General features: G+C 39.1%; 1 protein-coding gene across 2 annotated transcripts in view; it reads left to right on the top strand.

Annotated features, from left to right (window-relative positions):
* The first annotated feature begins 525 nt into the window (after positions 1 to 525).
* VEGFC (vascular endothelial growth factor C) overlaps positions 526 to 18,443 on the top strand; it is a 117,500-nt gene continuing 99,582 nt past the window's right edge. The window contains exon 1 of one of the 2 annotated variants that reach the window (XM_002709481.5): positions 526 to 1,182. In XM_002709481.5, the coding sequence (XP_002709527.1) occupies positions 1,039 to 1,182 (144 nt within the window). In that variant the 5' untranslated portion in view covers positions 526 to 1,038. The remainder of the gene's footprint in view (positions 1,183 to 18,443) is intronic. The other variant, XM_051832528.2, reaches the window with a different exon arrangement.

The following is an 18,443-nucleotide window of genomic DNA, read 5'->3' as shown; positions in this document are numbered from 1 at the left end:
ACCAGAACCTGAGGGCCAGAGAAGCCAGGATGAAGCCCAGGGACCTGGGCTGCAAAGGACAAAGGGTCTGCTCTCTTCTCTCCCACTGTCCCCACTGTCCCCGCCGCTCCCACCTCTGCCAGGTCGCCTCTGAAGCTGGTCCTGCAGAACGCCAGCCCCGAGATCAACTCGCACCTCCAATGCGGCTCCCGGCAGGGGAGAGGAGGAGGAGGAAGAGGAGGAGAAGGCCGAGAGAGAAGGGGCTGCGGGGAGGTGGGGCCGCTGGGGAGGAGGCCCGGGACGCGGAGAGCTGGAGGGAGACAGCTTCCGAGGGAAAGTGAGAGGGGAGGGCGGCCCAGGCTCGGCACGCTCCCTCCCTCGGCCGCTTTCTCTCACATAAGCGCAGGCAGAGGGCGCATCAGTCATGCCCTGCCCCTGCGCCCGCCGCCGCCGCCGCCGCCGCCGCCGCCGCCGCCGCTCAGCCCCGCGCGCTCTGGAGGCTCCAGCGCCGCGGAGCTCCCGGGCCTCGCCGCCGCCGCCGCCGCCGGGCGCCCCGCCGCCCTCCTCCCGCCCCCGGCAGCGCCGCCGCCGCCTCTCCCGCTCCCCGGCTCCACTCAGTTCGGGGAAGGGGAGGGAGGAGGGGGACGAGGGCTCTGGTGGGTTCGGAGGCGGTGAGAATCGCGGGGTGTTTTCGCTTTCTCCCCCTCTTTCCAACAAGCAAAAACAAACACGCGAAGCGCGGAGCCGGCCGCCCTCGCCCTCGCCCTCGCTTCACCTCGCGGCGGGCTCCGAATGAAGGGAGCTCGGATGTCCGGTTTCCTGTGAGGCTTTTACCTGACACCCGTCGCCCTTCCCCAGCACTGGTTGGGAGAGCGCCTTGCAAAGTTGGCAACGCGGAGCCCCGGACTCGCGCCCACCGCCTCCGGCTCGCCCAGGGGGGTCACCGGTAGGAGATCGGGAGAAAGGGACCAGGAGGGGACCTCAGCCTCGCAGGGGCGCCCACGCCCCACCCCTGCCCCCCGCCAGCGGACCGGATTCCCCGCTCCCGGTCCTTCCACCATGCACTTGCTGGGCTTCTTGTCTCTGGCGTGTTCCCTGCTCGCCGCTGCGCTGCTGCCGGGTCCGCGCGAGGCGCCCGCCGCCGCCGCCTTCGAGTCGGGACTGGGCTTCTCCGACGTGGAGCAGGACGCTGAGGAGGCCAAGGTAGGGGTGCGATCCTGCGGGTTCCGACTTTGGGTGCCGCCGAGGACTTGCGTACTTGTTTAACCTTGGGTGCATGGGATAGCCAAAGTTACTTAGCTCAGAGCACGCCGCATCGCGGCAAACTTTTCTTTTTCAATGGAAAGTTGATCTTTGATAGGAAAGCAAGTTACCCGCCTAGAAGGGCCCTCCTGAGGGCTCCCTGGTGATAGGGACCCCCGCAGTCTGTTTCAGAGTGGGCTCTGCTGGTGCAGCGAGGGGGTCCGGAACTTTGCGCGGCTGGGCACAGCATGAGTTCCTTCTGATCCGCAAGGGCGTTTTGCTTTGCCCAGCTGGTTCTTGGGACTCCTTGCAGCTTCTGAGGCGCAGAAGACCACTCAACAGAGGCTTGTTCTCCTGGAGCGTTCTTAGGACGCTATGTGCGATTTCAGAATAAAGTGTAAGGGAATTTGGTTACTGGGCTTAAGACTTAAGAACCTGAAGTTGGTCAAGCTTAAGATTTAAGAGAAGGTTAGAGTCCTATCGGTCGTAATCTAACAAGGTCATTTTCAACCTTGCATCTCCAAAACCATTGATGACATACTAAAAATTGAGGTTTTGTTGGCGTTTTTTGGTTTGTTTTTGTTAAATAAGTGTTTAATCCTTTCAGGAAAATGTTGCTAAGACACTTTTGAGGTACTCTGATTTTCAAAAAAGAGTTATCATGTTTATGCCTGCTTCTACCGACTCTTCTCAAAGAGTTGTTACCTAAAAAGTTCATACCTGACATATGATAAAAGGTATGCTTAAGAAAGCTCTTGAACTCCTAAAGAAGTTTTATATCGGACATACTGTGAGTTGTCTCAGCTCAAACACTTGCAGTACCCCTAGCTGGGAACTAGGCTGCTGTGGTTTATTTCGACCCATGGCAGTTGGAGAAGTGCCAGCAGTGTGTTAATGCCAACTTTGAGTTGACTTTATTGATTAACATATACTGGTGGTGTAGATTAAATTGCCTTCCCAGATATATTTTTGAAATACAGTTAAGATTGAGAAGACTAATTGTTAATAATCAAACTGCTTCTGTACTTAAATTCTGGGAAAAACTAAAATGTCAGATTTTTTAGTTCAATATAGGAGTCAAGAACCGTTTGAGTAAAAAAAGCAATGTACATATTAAGTTATAGAATAGAGTGCATTCAGAGAATTGAAAAAAATTATTTTCAAGGTGAATACTTATATTGCTGTAACTATAGCAATGATAATATCTTTCTATCCTTAAATATTGCAAAATGTAGTGTTGGATTCAGTGACACTTCCTGTAATTTGAGTCCTTGAATTTTTAGGTACCTATTCACTTTCTGTTTTTGCAAAGTCAAACGTAGAAGTATGACTTAGTAAAGCAACACTTCTCTATTGCCTATAGTGACTTTGGTTTACAGTAAGGAAGTGTGAAGAAGTAAAATGAGAAGCAGTTCCTGATAATCCAATAAGGTGTATGAGAATCATTCATTGCTGGAGTGAACTTGAATGAATGAGCCCCTGAGTGCATGTGGTAATGGGCATTTCATGTATAGATGTGGGATTGGAGGATAATAAGGTTAGTTAATTTTAATTTTCAAAATTATCTTCATTAATGATGTCATCAGATATTCCCATTGACATTGAATTATCTTATGTTGTTTTGTTTGCAAAGTTTCCTTTCCATATTTAACTATATTTTAAATTTTGCATAGTGAATATGGATTGATACTCTGTGTGTGATATGGGTTCTTTTCCCATGTGATGAAACATCATATGAAGTCTGTGAGCTCCAAAGACTACAGCATTGTAGTATTGCTATTTTGAAGTGTTCCCCAGTGAGTGAATAGAGCCTTGACAGGGCATGTGACATTATTCCTTTGGTGAAACTGCTATGTCCTGCTGTCTTGACATGCAGCTGATCCAAAGACTGATCCAAATACTCCATGTCTCTCCCTAGTGGCCTATAGAAGTGTCTCATTTAGACTTAAGCACTAGAGAAGAACTAGGAAGGAGGGAATTTTTAATTTTCTGTGAATTGTATACATCCAAGAAGATATTTAGGAAGACAAATAGAAGTTGCTAAATATACATAATCTCAAAAAATGCAAATTTTGGAAATTTACATATTGGTAGTTTGGGTATTTTTTAACTCAAAATATTTTTAAAAATTTAAAAATACTAACCAAGGTTAAGCCATTCAGTCCTTCACCCTGCACCCAAAGCCATACTAAGAAATGGATATGAAATTACATGTGGAGTCAAGATCTTCATGTTCCTGGGTTCCTTTTTTCTAATTATTTGTGGTTGCATGGTTCACTGAAAAGTCCTAAAATGTTACTCTGAAGGATGTTAGTGTAGATTGGTTAATGTCAGAAAAGTAAGATAGGCTAAAGTAAAATTTAACTGGAATGATATGGAAAAAAGAGGAAACATTTTAAATTGTCATTAAATTGAAGAAAATTTTAAAACCTAGAATAAGCACTAGATTGCCTACATCTATTCATTTGCAATATAAGAATAAGTAGAATTCATTCTGATTGGAGTTAAGGAGTTCAATTTTAAAAGTTGGTTTGTGACCAGTTGTTTTAGGACCATATGTATCTGGATCTTGACATATTTTGAGATTAATAAATGCATGGAGAGCATATTTTACATTGCAAGTGTTTTCATTGTTGATAGAACTTGACAAAAAATTTTAAAGATTAACAGTCTTGTGTCAATTAAGTAAATAGCCTAGAAGTATTATTGAATGATGTATTTTGTTTTATATTAATAACTGTAAATAATCCTACATCGACAGCTTAAATATAAAAAGCACATTAGCTTAATATTAGTACTAATTGCTTTAAAGTAAGTAGCTTTTTAAAGGTAACATAGTAAAAGTACTTATAGTTTGTGTTGAATATCTAAAACAGCTTCCTAGTAATGGCAACTAGTTTGAAATGTCAGATTTTCATCTTATATCCTTTATAATTCTGCATACTTTAGACTTGTCTTTTTTTTGTTTACTGTTTCAATTTAATCAATGACAGTGTTTCTCAGAATACTATCTGTGTGCCAGCTGCATCAGAATTCCTTGGAAGTCTTTAGTTTATTCCCCTTACCTGAGATGAACCAAATGCTGAGTTTGGGTGAAGGGAATATACATGGAATTTTAGCCATCATCCTACATACACTGAAAGTTTCAGACTCACTAACCTATGATGTATATCAATGGCTGATTCCATTGACTTTATCATCTTCCTTATGTAATTTTTGAGTTTGCAAAGTAGCTGTAGGTCGTCTTAAAAGGGGTAAGCCATTTTTCCTTCCTTCAAGGAGTTTACAAGCCAAGTTAAAAAAATAAAGGCTTTTGAACAAATATCATCATCTTGTCTAGCATTTGGTACCAAAGCATTGTCATGTCCTGAAGTTTAGGTGAGACTCATCAGTGTGACCTAGTTGGTCTGGGAGGTTTGACATAGGAGCAGAGTTAGAGTTGTCTTGGATATGAATTTCCAGCAGATGAATGCATCAAGCACGAGAATCCACTTAAATCCATTTAGTGTCTTGAGTCAGGTGAGAAGGTGAGGAGTTGAGGAGGTAAGTAGAACTCTTTGGAGTTGAGGGGCAATGTAGGATAACAATGAACACTCTTACAAACATTTAGAGCAACAGTCAGGGTCATATTGATATGGCCTGAGCCAGTCAAAGAAATTTACACTTCGCGATGTAGATCATGGAGGCTTATTCCTGCTTTGAGCTGATGAATGACATATACAGTAAGGAGACTCATGGAATGAGATTGATTAAAGTCAGAAGAACTCATACTAGAGGAATGGTGGTGTGAAGAAACTACAGAAACAATCTAGATGGGAATATGGGAATAGATGGAGCAGAACAGTGGCCTTGGGAACAGAAGAGGGCGCTGTTACAGAGGAGGAACCCCTATGTCTTGCCACTGGTTAACGGGAAAGTTGAGTGGGAGGAATTAACCTTGACATCAGTGTTTTAGTGATAGGACAGTGTTGATCCTTCTTGTGGAATTGGGGTGTTCCAGAGAAGAAATTGGTGTTCGTGCATAGAGAGTAGATTATGACAGCATTATTCTATAGAGCACTTAAGATTTAACTAGACCAGAGATCATTGGGGAAGCAAATTAAGTTTTAGAAATTCACATCCCATTTAGGAAATTAATTGTTGGGGGTCAGTAGTACTTAAATTGTGTAATATACTTACAAAGTATTGAACATTTCAAACATTACTACACCCTCTATGGAGACATTAATAATATATATATAATATATATATACTATTATCCTGTATTAAAAATGAAAAGATAAATTTTATTCAGATAAAGTAGATCATTATCATGGGTGTAAATTTTAGTCATTGATTAGGGGCTTCTTGGTGCTTCGTGTTGTAGTATCCATACTTCCTAGCAGGAAACCCCTACCCCCAATAAATCTTTAGAAAGCACTTTTAGGATTAGGGAAATGTTTGATGTTTGTGGAAGTAGAAACCTTTGAACTCCTTTCCCCCCTTCACCACACCCTGCATCAGTTTATGGTAGAGGCTCAGTGTTCCACTTAAGAGCCTCTTTCTGAGGAGGCAAAAGGTTGCAAATTTGAAGGCCTGGGCCCTTGCTCCCTTTTCCTAGCTATCTGATTCTTTAATGGTTACTCGTTAATGGTTATGTTGGCTTTTCCTTAGATTGTATGAAAATTTCTTTAAAAAGATTTGTGGGACCAGTGCTGTGGTGCAGCGGGTTAAAGTCCTGGCATGCAGCACCGGCAACCCATATGGGTGCTGGTTCCAGTCCCTGCTGCTCCACTTTCTGTCTAGCCTCCTTGCTGCTGGGCCTGGGAAAGCAGCAAAGGATGGCCCAAGGCTTGGGCCCCTGCACTCATATGACAGATCTGGAGGAAGCTCCTGGCTTTGGACTGGCTCAGCTCTAGCCTTTAACAGTGGATGGAAGACTCCCTCTCCCTCTCCCTCTCCCTCTCCCTCTCCCTCTCCCTCTCCCTCTCCCTCTCCCTCTCCCTCTCCCTCTCCCTCTCCCTCCCAACCTTCCTTCTTTCTTCTCTCTCTTACTCTGCCTCTCTGTAACTCTTTCGAATAATAAATAAATAAATAAATAAATCTTTTTTTTAAAAAAGAAAGTTGTGGTTTTGACTTCTGAAGTCATTAGGAGTTTACACATTTATTTTGCAATTTATTTGAACCTAACCTAAAGCTTGGTCTCCAAATTACAAATTGTCCTTGCTTTTTTTTTTTTTTTTTTGCAATATTCAAGTATTCAGTCTTAAATGGTAAAATTTGAAAACAAAACTAGCTGATTTTCTCAGTGCAGAGCCCAGCCATTTTGCTTTACACATGCTAAAAATGTCTAGAACTCATTGTCAACATTTCTGGGGGTTTCCATAGCATTAACTGTCACTTGTTTCAGTGATGTAACTGTTTAGGCATAAGTGAGGTGACATGGATGAAAGTGCAGGCTCCATAACCTATGTTTCCATGTTTGCAATCTGGCTCTATGAGTTTACCTCCTGGCTATGCCACTTACTACTTGTTTGGCCACGGACAAGTTCCTTAGTTTCTTTCTACTACGTTATATGTAAAATAAAGACAATAATTAATACCCGTTTTATAAGGTTGTTTTGAGGATAAAGAGTATATCTAGATATATGTCTTTTGAATTTGAGTTTTTCTACATTTAAAAATTTTATAACAGCAGCTAAAAGTTACACTATTTATTTAGCTTATTCCCTTATCCCACCTTCCTTCCTTCCTTCCTTCCTTCCTTCCTTCCTTCCTTTCTTTCTTTCTTTTACTATCAACAGGTTCTACTTTTAAGCAGATTTTAAGAGGATTTTTAGGACACTTGAAGGTTATCACTCCTTTGTTTTTCTAAATTGCCAACTGACCAACAAATAAGTGTATAAACTACAGAGAATCTAATCTCATACATTTCTGAATTGTTTTGTTCTATTTCAATGAACTGTCTAAAAATACTTGCCAAACAAGAATATATATTTATATATAGTATCTCCATCCCTTGGAATCATGACTGGCACATAGTAGGCATTCTGTAAATTTTTGTTAAGTCTAAAGGTTTCATAATTAGAAAGAAAACATAGCCTGTAAATATTTTCTTTTTAAAAAATATTTTATTTATTCATTTGAGAGGTAGAGTTACAGACAGGGATAGGGAGAGACTGAGGGAAAGGTCTTCCTTCCGTTAGTTCATTCCGCAAATGGCCGCAACAGCCGGAGCTATGCCGATCCAAAGCCAGGAACCAGGTGCTTCTTCCTGGTCTCCCATGCAGGTGCAGGGGCCCAAGCACTTGGGCCATCTTCCCAGGCCGCAGCAGAGAGCTGGATTGGAAGAGGAGCAGTCAGGACTAGAACCGGTGCCCATATGGGATGATGCCAGCGCTGAAGGCTGAGGATTGACTTGCTGCACCAAGGCACCTGCCTGTAAATATTTTCAAGGCATATGATGTAACTGATTCTCCAGCAACCTGCATCTAATTTATTGCATGATTATATTATAAGCTGACCAACACACTTCCCCAGTTTATAAATTATGGCAAGAGGATGTAATGTTGATGTTTCATTTTCACATAGCTGGAGAAAATACAAGGTATTGGTTCATTCTCATACGAAGGCTATGTACATATTACAGTTCTGCTTATGATGCATTTCCAGCTCTCCCGGGTGCCTTAGTTTATGCCTGTCTTAGAGGGCGGCAACCCTGGTCCATGACCACAAACTGCAGAATCTGAGATGATGATCTTCCCCTAACCGGCTTCATACCTAGATTATTGGGTGAAAAGGCCTTTAGCATACACAACATTTTCCAATGCCTTATAATTCCCTATTTCCCTATGCACTCATCCTGAACACATTGACAGGTTAAACATTCAAGTTTAAATTCTGTAAATGAAAAGTGCTGGTGTTGCTTCTTTAATATGTAAACATCTCAGGTTTTTATAATGTAACAATAAATATATAAACATGTTGGAAAATTATGGGGGAATTTTTATATATTAAAAATATACTTTCATTGAAGAAAATATAAAGAAAATATGATGGTAGCACATTATATGCAAGTGGTAAACTTGTGTGAATTTGTTTAGAATATGTAATTTCCCTGTGGGCCCACTTCCTGAATGGCGACCAGAAAAGTGGGTGTCATTGGTACTGTCATTGAGATGAATCATGAAGTAGACACTTTGCTTCTCAGAGGGTAAGTGTGGTATTGCGGGCACTCTAATTGATTCAGAAATACTGTAGTTGGTTTTTTGGATGGTTCAGTTTGCCAGTTGCCAGTCAGTCAATGCTATGAACTGCATGGTCACTGTGTGCTGAACGCTTTGCCATGACGGAGGTGTAGGAAGCATTTGAGCAGGCAGGAAAGGGGAATTAAGAATAAGTATTGCATGCATTTTCCAGCTCTTGAAGAGCTGACAACATATTTTTTATTACATGACATCTTGAAAGTATTCACTTCCTTAGAATTCCAGTACAGATGTTGGAGTATTTTAGGAACTTCTGACCAGATACCATACAAATATTTCTAAATAGAGATTTTTTTTTACTGACTGAATCTGGAAGAAAGGACTAAACATCACATAGATACTCAGGCAATATATATAACTGAATAAAAAATTAGAGAATACTATACTGTAAGTAGTCTTCTACATGTAGTTCCTGGAATGACCTTTTTAATAAGTGATTTCTATATTTTTAGTTCAAGATTATAACTGAATATATTAATAAAATGAAGGTTTACTTTAGGTACTATTGTTTTCTGCAGTTACAGTGTTCAAATTTAAATCTTACTAAAAATTTTTCACAGTAATTTTTCACTCTCATACTAGCTTATTTTTCTAATGAAAGTGATATGCTTTTAACAAAGCAGAAACAGGAAAAAAATAGATTGCTTATTTAATATTCCTTTGTATGAGGGAAAACATCCATGAAATTAATAATACTTTTGGTTCCAACTTGCTAAAGTGCTAGAAAAGAATTTTTAAAAATTACAAAAAGTAGCAGACTTCAAGATTGTGGTTGATAGGGAAGATTTGTGCATATGTGACTGGGATGAGCAATGCCTTTTGGGAACTGACTGGGAGTATGGGAAGATGCCTGTTTCTCTACCTCCCCAGACAAGTAATGTTCCAAGGTTTAAGCCTTTTTCTGAAATGGCATACATGATTACCCTATTTAAAAAGATGTGTTGGTAATGACCTTACAATTTTTCACCAAGTAAATAGTTCATTTTCTCTTTCCTTTGTGTACTCTTAAATTACTACAAACTATGGTTTGCCTGTGGTTTAAATATGTCCTCTCAAAGTTCATGTGTTGGAAGCTTGGTCTTAAGTATGGCAGATTAGGAGTTGGGACCTCTACGAGGGAGAGTCTCATGGAAGGGCCTAGATCATTTAGGGGTGTGCTCTCAGAAGGGATGTTGCTCCAGGGTCTGTCTATGGCTTCCTGTGTCCAGACCCACACTCCTACTATTTTGATATCCTTAGCTGTTAGACAGTCAGTCAGGGATCAAACCAATGATGGCCCCACCCTGCCTGGTCTTGTACTTTTGAATCCCCAGAGCTGTGAGTTAATAAACCTTTATTTCTAATAAAGTTACCCTGCCTCAACTATTTTGTTATAATAGAAAAAGCAGACTAATTTGCTTCCCTCTCTCCCCTTCCCCCTGAATAAAATGTGGAAAAATTGGTCAAATTAAATTAGACTGAAATTGTTTAAAAAATAATCTTGATTTTCTTTCTTTTTTAAAATATGTATTTATTTGAGAGTTAGCGTTACAGACAGAGAGAGAGGGAGGAACACAGAGGTCTTCTATCCACAGGTTCACTCCCCAAATTGCCACAATGGCAGGAGTTGGGTGGATCCAAATCCAGGAGCCAGGAGCCAGGAGCCAGGAGCTTGAGCCATCTTCCATTGCTTTCCCAGGCCATTAGAAGGGAGCTGGATCAGAAAAGGAGCAGTCAGGAAATGAACCAGTGCCTATAAGGGATGTTGGCACCTCAGTAGGAAGCTTAGCCTACTACTACGCCACGGTGCTGTCCCCATTGATTTTCTTTTAATTGGAGTGACCACACAGTTACCTAAATAAGTCCTATAATTGAATTCTTGTAAACTGTAAGTGGGGTTGCTATTTCTGTTCACTCCTAGTTCCTTGCAAGCAACCAATTAATATCAAATACCAGATGTGGGGCTGTTTTAAAATCCTGTGGTCTAATTTACCACAATCTCATTGCCTACATGGAATATTTTTAATTTTTTTTGGTTGTTTGTGTCTGTTGTGTGTATTTAGTTATTTTATCCTTTTGCAAGTCATCTCCAAGTTTATGTTTTGAAAAATAAATCACATATTCAGATTCATGTTTGCTTATGGGTCATGGCATTTCTGACTTCCCTAAAACACAAACTAATGCTTGTATATGTATCAGAGCCAAACTGTAGTTTTGAGAGGGTAGTGATTCACTGTTTGTTCTCTTTGAGTCCTTGGTGTGTCTTTTCATCTTGATGTCCATCCATGCCAAATTAGAATTTTATCAAAACCAAAAGTATTTATGAGTCATGACCATCACACTTAAAATCGGGTAATTTGAAGCTACTCTAGATATACAGATTAAGTAGCTAATGATATCATACATTTAAATGGAAAAGTTTCTTTCCTCCTTAACAATAACAGCAGTGAGTCTTGCTCTGTTATAGACCAATTATGGTTTACTTAGAAAAAGCACCTTTTTGTGATGGCCACATGAGCACAGCATAGTTATATATTACTATAATGTAATGTACAGTGACGTGTATCTTGAAGAATAAAAAGTAAAATAATTTAAAATGAATGTTACTTTCTTTTGCTGTGTTTCTTTTTCAGCTAATGTTTTTCTACATATCTTACACTAGGGATAGTGCTAAGGTGACTACCTCATGTCACACTTAGAGGACACATGTAGGGGACCCTCAAGCTTCCTCTAGAAATCATCTGTAATTTAAATCTTGCCCTAGTGTGCCATTTTTTTTCTTATAAGAGGTACTCTTTATGTTGACGTTAATTTTACTGCATCACTGTAAAATGTTACATTGTGGTGAGAGGGTGAAGGGCGCACATAGCCAAATATCCTTAGATAATAGTGCTTCCTCCCATAGGGAATCTATGTGAGTTTCCAAGACTTGGAATAATACTATTAGTATAAACACAATGTAATTTTTCATTCAAAGGCTAAGATCAAGTGCAAAAAATTGAATGATACATTATTTATTAAGGTATCTATATGCTAAAATTAAATCTGATATTGAGATAAAGTATATGATATACTGTGTGCTCTGTGTATTGTGTCTAAGTATTAAAAACTTGCTTAGTGAGTAAGTTAGATGTTAGTTTTTTGTATTTTTTTAAGATTTATTTATTTATTTGAAAGTCAGAGTTACACGGAGAGAGAAGGAGAGGCAAAGAGAGAGAGAGAGAGAGATCTTCTATTCGCTGGTTCACTCCTCAATTGGCTGCAACAGCCAGAGCTGCGCTGATCTGAAGCCAGGAGCCAAGGGCTTCCTCCAGGTCTTCCCATGTGGGTGCAGGGGCCCAAGGACTTGGGCCATCTTCTGCTGCTTTCCCAGGCCATAGCAGAGAGCTGGATGGGAAGTAGAGCAGCCGGGACTCGAATCGGTGCCCATATGGGACATTGGTACTGAAGGCGGCGGCTTAACCAGCTATGCCACAGCACAGGCCCCTAGGTAATAGTTTTAATACATACCTCTATAAAATGTGGAACAGTCAGTTGCCATTAATCTGAACTTTTACAACTTCCAGCTAAAGATGTGTTTAAAACTTCATTCTTTAACAAAATATCACCTAAATATCTTAACATGGATTTTAATATATGTTATTATGGGTTTTGTTTTAACTTAATGGCACACAAATCTCTCAAGATGCATGATTTACCAGTAACACTGTAGCATACTCTTTGCAGGCAAATATTTTTAAGAACAGCTCAAATTGCTTTTTATAAATTATAAAATAACTGTGACCATCGCTGCCAGAAATGATTCACTGTATATACCACTTAGTGTTACAACATAAATGTTATTACACAAAGATGTTAAATTTTTATTGAGACTTTTTGTAGAATAACTTTAAATTTTAACTTAAATTCTTTTGGAAAATCAAGTTCCAGATGTTCTAATGTGTTTTCATTTTGAATTATACAAATATCTTCCTACTATACTGATTCATAGATAATACTTTGATTTTAGGGTAGCTTTGGCCTTAATATAGTATTAATTTAAAAAAGAAAAAATATTAGTATTAGCTTCATGACTTAAAAGCTTAGTATATAATATTTATCTATAAATACAGAAATATACATTGTATATGCATGGTTTGTGCATTTAGTGTGAAGAACCAGAGCTTTCTCCTCTTCACTGATACTTGGTTTTGTTTTTTGGTTAGGGAGGAAGATGGTCATTGACATGATGTATAAATTTGTTAAAATTTTGTCAAATGAATTCATTCCATTGCTACAAATTGAAATCAGTAAATTTTGGATGATACATCTAAGTATATAAGGGCAGCAGGACACATTCTCAGGAAATTGAGAATGCTTAGTTCCTGTGCATGTAGACCCAGAGGGTGTGTTGGATCAGAGCAAATGTTTTGCAGCAGGGGGTTGAAGCACAGTTACAATACATCTGGGTCATATTTACTTATCACAATTTGACTTCTCTGTGTAATTAAGAGGTAAATATAATTTACAGTAGTCTTTGTAAAATGTTAGCTACTCAATAAAAAACTTGTTCTCATTGCTAGATAAGTTAACCAAATTTTTTACAAGTAGTAATTCCTACTTTATTCAACATTTGATTATTCTATATGTAGTAGTGCTAAATAATTTGGAACTTCTGGCTTCTAACTTTTGGAGAACCTTTTTTCCCCTTTTATTTAATTCAATTAAGGAATTTTTTTCTCTCTGATATCATTCTTATATAGAAGATATTTCTATTGTTTGCTTTTTTTCTGAAATATGCTTTTTCTTGACTTTTGGCATTGCCTTTCACACTTCCAGTTACAGTTATAAGCAAATATCAATAGAAATGTTATGTAACTTCTATTAGTGTTTACTACATCAAAGCTTACTGGAAAAACTTCATGGGCAAATGGAGTTAAAAGCTTATGTGAATTTGTTGTGAGCTTTTTGAACCTCTCTCTTCTTTCTATCTTGAGAAAACTGCACTTGCCACAGCTGGCTCATCAGTGTTGAAGTCACATCACCTCGCATTCTGCTTGCATCCCACTATGTTACAATCTTTAGGTATGAAATAAAATCTGAAGAAAACAATCTATAAGATTCCAAGATATAAGGTGTTTTGTGTATTTTCATGTTATACACACACACAGACACACACACACACATAGAGTTACTTTTTGTGGGACATAATTATAGACAAGAACTTAGACTTGGCAAAAAATAACCAATAGTTATGTGTCCAACTGCAAAAACTATGTGGTGGATTTTAAAATTCAATTAAGTTAAAATATACACTATCTAGTTATGCCAAAAAATAAGCACCAGCATATGAGATATTAGAACAACAATGAAAGGCCTATCCATAATTTAAAACATTAAAGATAAATGCTCTGGGAACTGTAAATATTAAAACTGTGATGAAACTTTTATAACAACACATTTAACATATTTATTTTGGTACGTACAAGGAGACAGAAAGCAAGCAAAATAAAACCTAAAAACTTGTAATAATTTCCTATTTTGCCATAATTTTTGGACCATGCATCATACTTTCCTTAATGAAAGACAGTCATTGAGCTCTGGTCTGGTCCACTGTGGGTCAGGATCAGGAGGAGGTGATTCTGCTCCGACTTTTCATGTCCCTGCACTTTTGCTTCAGCTGTCTTGAAAAGTTAGTCTGTTGGAGGCTTTGGCAACACCTGGGAAGTATCACAGGGCACAGATGTACTGCTTTTTCCTCCTCGCAGACTTGGTCATGTGTTGTGTATTATGCTTTGGCTCAGCTGAGTCATATTTATTTTCTTAGTGTAATTCAAAGTGTTGATTAGAAATTTTAAATTTAGTTAGGACCAAATTGTGTTTGAGGTCGTTAATCTTCTGGTTAAAAAAAATCAAAACAAAAACCTTAGTGCTTCCTAGCTTCCTTTGCCATTAGTGTCACCATGGGGTAGTTCTGGCCAATAAAATATGGTAGAAAATCTAGTAGGGATTTATGGAAAGGCATGTGCTTTTCTGCCAAAGCACTGCCTTTCGTCCTGCTCCCTTATTCTTTCCTAAGGGATTAAAAATGTTTTATAATTTTATAATTTAAAAGTTTACTTTATATTTAGCAAAAGAACACTTTTAGACATATGTACCAAGACTTTTATATTGTTAATATCAGTCTGACTTGGGAGTGACTTTCTAAATTATTCTATTATGACCTGAATCTGTTGAACCTTAGAGTTAAAATCATTTGTATCTTTATAATCCAACATTCTTTGCTTGGGTTGTGGATTCTGTTAACATACTATGTTTATATTTTATGCATGCTTTAAAAGCATTGTTCAATAGCTACATCTCAACATACAAACTTTCTGTCTATTGGTACGGCCATACCTTTGTTCCTTCTGGTTGTTAATTGAGAAATGGTAGCTGTAATTGGAAAATGATAGCTGGGGGGGAGGGTAGGGTGGGAGCGAGAGAGAGAGAGAGAGAAAGAGGAGAGATTTTTATAGGATGTAGATAGTGAGAAAGTTGGATGAGAAGTCTTAGAACTGATGAAAGAAACTGTCCAAGTAAACTATTTTCGTATGCTTCATTCAGATTAATGAATAATTAAACACCTGAACAATTCAGAACTCACGATTGATTCTAGGTCTTTGCAAAGCTGAATTTGTCATCATAGTCACCAAGATGGGAAATTAGGAAAGAATGTTAATTTAAATTTAAAACAACTGGAAGTACAATACCTGGCACGTAAGTTTATCTTCTCATCTGTCAACAACTGCATGCAGATGTCACATGAACTGTTTTAACTGCAATTATAAAACTCAGTGGAATGTTTAGAGGTGATTCAAAAATGTTATTGGCTGACTTACAGAGCACTCAAGAAATGCTCTAACACAGTTTTAAATATGTATAAGCTCTTCTACATTGATTATGAGTTTCAAGTTAACATTTTGAGGAAAAATGCAACATCAAATAAGAGATATATAATGTTTATTTCAACTGTTCTTTTCTAATTAATTGTGTATTTATAAGCAAAACACATTTGTCTTTCATTTAGACTTTTCTTGTCAGTTGTGAAATTTTGGAGCTGGGGTCCACAGGTCAAGCTGTAGTGTATCTAAAATGATGAAAGATTTTATACTTGCCAAGCCTTCTCCTTGTGGGTTGCTTGCTTCCATTTGGAGCTATGGGTTCATTATCTTTCACTCCAGGATAAAAATGTTAAAGTCCTACCACATTATTTCCCATCTGGCAGATTGTTACCATATCTGTGAGGCAGCAATATTTGTACTATGTACTTTGTGTGCTCAAGGGCTTTGATCATATCAGCTTTTCAAATGTGATCATTTGTGCTGAAGCTTGTCCTCATCTTGAGGCTAGATAAATTGATTTCCAGGATATTCTTACCTGACAGTGTAGAGGATGAAGACATGTCAAGTGCAGGAAGCAACATTAAAGTATGTGTTCTGATGTAGTTTTTCAAGACATAATCTGGGCCACAAGGTGTATTTTTTATTTAAATAATTATTTAGTATGTATATAGCCTATTTAATTTTCAGGTAATATTTCTTTGTTTCTTGATTTCTTTGAATTTAAACTTTCTTTTATGTTCCATTTTACATGTTGTCCCCATTTTATATATGCAAAGATCTTCTGTTGCCACAAATATATGCATTGAGCAAACATCACACATAGAGACTAACTGGCATAACTAATGACAGTTGCTTGGTGACAAGAAATGTTTCTCTCATTTGATTTTGTGGCTTCTGAAATTATTAAGTTCATTACATACTACTTTTTATCCTATTTAAAAACTGACACTGAAAATTAATTTTCATAATTATTGCTGAGTTTAGTAACCAAAATATCAATTGGAATTTTTATTTGGTGTTGAGGTGGATTCGTTTCTGGGAGGAGAGCGTGGTGGGGACAAAAGGCACGAAGTCACCCACAGGCCCGGGGAGTCAGGTGAAAGCAGGCCTGAGGAAAGCAGCCTGCAGACTCGTTTATTTCAGTTGCTACAACAGCTTATATAGCCAAGGCAGCCAATCTAGTCAAGGGGTGGTCTATGCCCTAACCAATCACACCCTGTTGCCAGGCAGTTTCTGTTGCCAGCAGCCATCTTGGCATGGCCTTCTCATTCCACCACATTTCCCCCTTTTCATTTATTTTTGAGCAACGGAGGCATGATTCTTGGCCATACCATTGTTGACCCGTTTCCATATGGTCTCTGTATGAGGCTGTGCCTGTCTTAGGTTGTCCCCCAGGGATCTTACCCGTCGTTGACTAACCAGCGCTCAAAACGGGAGACCACAGGAGTGCTTGCTCAGATGGGGGTAGGAATGAGGAACAATGTTAATCACGAATGGCTTGACTGCACACAGGCTGTGGGCCATTCGAGTGGCTGAGCAGAGCTAGTGGGGTATAAAACAGTAATGGATGTGGCTATGGGCAGTTCCTCAGGGTAGGATGATAGGGCAGGTGCATCTGCTAACAAGGCGGACTCTCAGTCTTGTTCAGCTGCTTCTGGTTGGCTGTCAGTTGCAGGCTTGATGTTTCTGGCTGGTACCCAAATGGACTGTCCCGCATTCTCTGGAAAGACACAAGCATAATTTGGTATGCAGTTTATTTTCTATTTAAATGATGCTGAATGCACTACGTACAAGTGAATCTTGTAAACAGAGAATAGTTGCTAGTCATCTATTCAGTTTTCAAAAGTAATTAGGGGGGCCAGTGCTGTGGCTCAGTGGTTGAAGCCCTGGCCTGAAGCACCAGCATCCCACATGGGCATCGGTTCTAGTCCCAGCTGCTCCTCTTCTGATCCACCTCTCTGCTATGGCCTGGGAAAGCGGTAGAAGATGGCCCAAGTGCTTGGGCCCCTGCACCTGTGTGGGAGACCCAGAAGAAGCTCATGGCTCTTGGCTTTGGATCGGCGCAGCTCCGGCCATTGCGGCCATCTGGGGAGTGAACCAGCAGATGGAAGACCTCTCTCTGTGTCTCTACCTTTCTCTGTAACTCTGTCTTTCAAATAAATAAAATAAATCTTAAAAAAAAAAAGAAATTAGGTTGTCTTTGTGACTGGTTGTCTTGGATTCCTGAAATTAGCATTTTTCAGTGAATAACTCATTTTTGTGTGATCATTAAATGTATTAATGTAACCTCATCCTAATAACTCAGCTAAAACCAGAATTATTGCTACTTCTCCTTGTTCTCATTGATATCATTATTTACCACCACCACTGTTTGCATTTATACTTTTAAAAATCCTTGCTTTTATTTTTCTCTTTGGTTTCCTTCCCCTAAGATTTCTGCTGTGCTTCTGTACACTAATAATTTTTTATAGCTATGGCCAAACCACAAAAGCATTTCATTTAAGTCTCTGGTAATTTTACTAACTATTTTGGATTATCAGTTGAAATGAGACTTGGCTGTATGTAACAGAAATGCAACTGTAGTTGGTTTAAGCAAATTGGAGTTTATTTTCCTCCAAAAACTGAAAAGCTTCAACAGCTGGTGTGACACAGAGCTGCAACATGTCATCAGTGTCCAGGAATCCTGTGGTTTTTCACTTGATCATCTCTGTAACAGCATGGGTTTCTTCCTTGCGTATCTTCCCTGATGGGTACAACAAGGCTGACTCCTCCCAGCATGAAGTGTAATTTCAAGAAAGAATAAAGAAAGGGTAAGTTGGTGCCTTAACAGGAAAGTAAAAGCTTTCTCAGAAATTTGTAGTAAATTTGCTCAAGTATCTTACTGGATGGAACTACCTTGTAGCCATCTCCAGCTGCAGAAGAAGTTATATTATTATTATACACACACACATGCACAAATTCAAACAGTATTATAATTCTCTCTGTGAAGAAGAGTAGAAAGAGCTTTGGGTAGAAAACTAGTAGTGTTTGAGTGTTTGTAACATTGTGTCGTGTGATGTCTAGATATTTTACTGCATGGCTGCTAGCAACCCAGGTGCTTTCTTGTGTACTCACCTAAAAGATTAATGCTATTCAA

Source organism: Oryctolagus cuniculus, chromosome 2, assembly GCF_964237555.1.
Source record: "Oryctolagus cuniculus chromosome 2, mOryCun1.1, whole genome shotgun sequence".
Taxonomy (NCBI): Eukaryota; Metazoa; Chordata; class Mammalia; order Lagomorpha; family Leporidae; genus Oryctolagus; species Oryctolagus cuniculus.
Note: the sequence above shows the minus strand (reverse complement) of the source record. Positions and strands in the feature narration are given on the sequence as shown.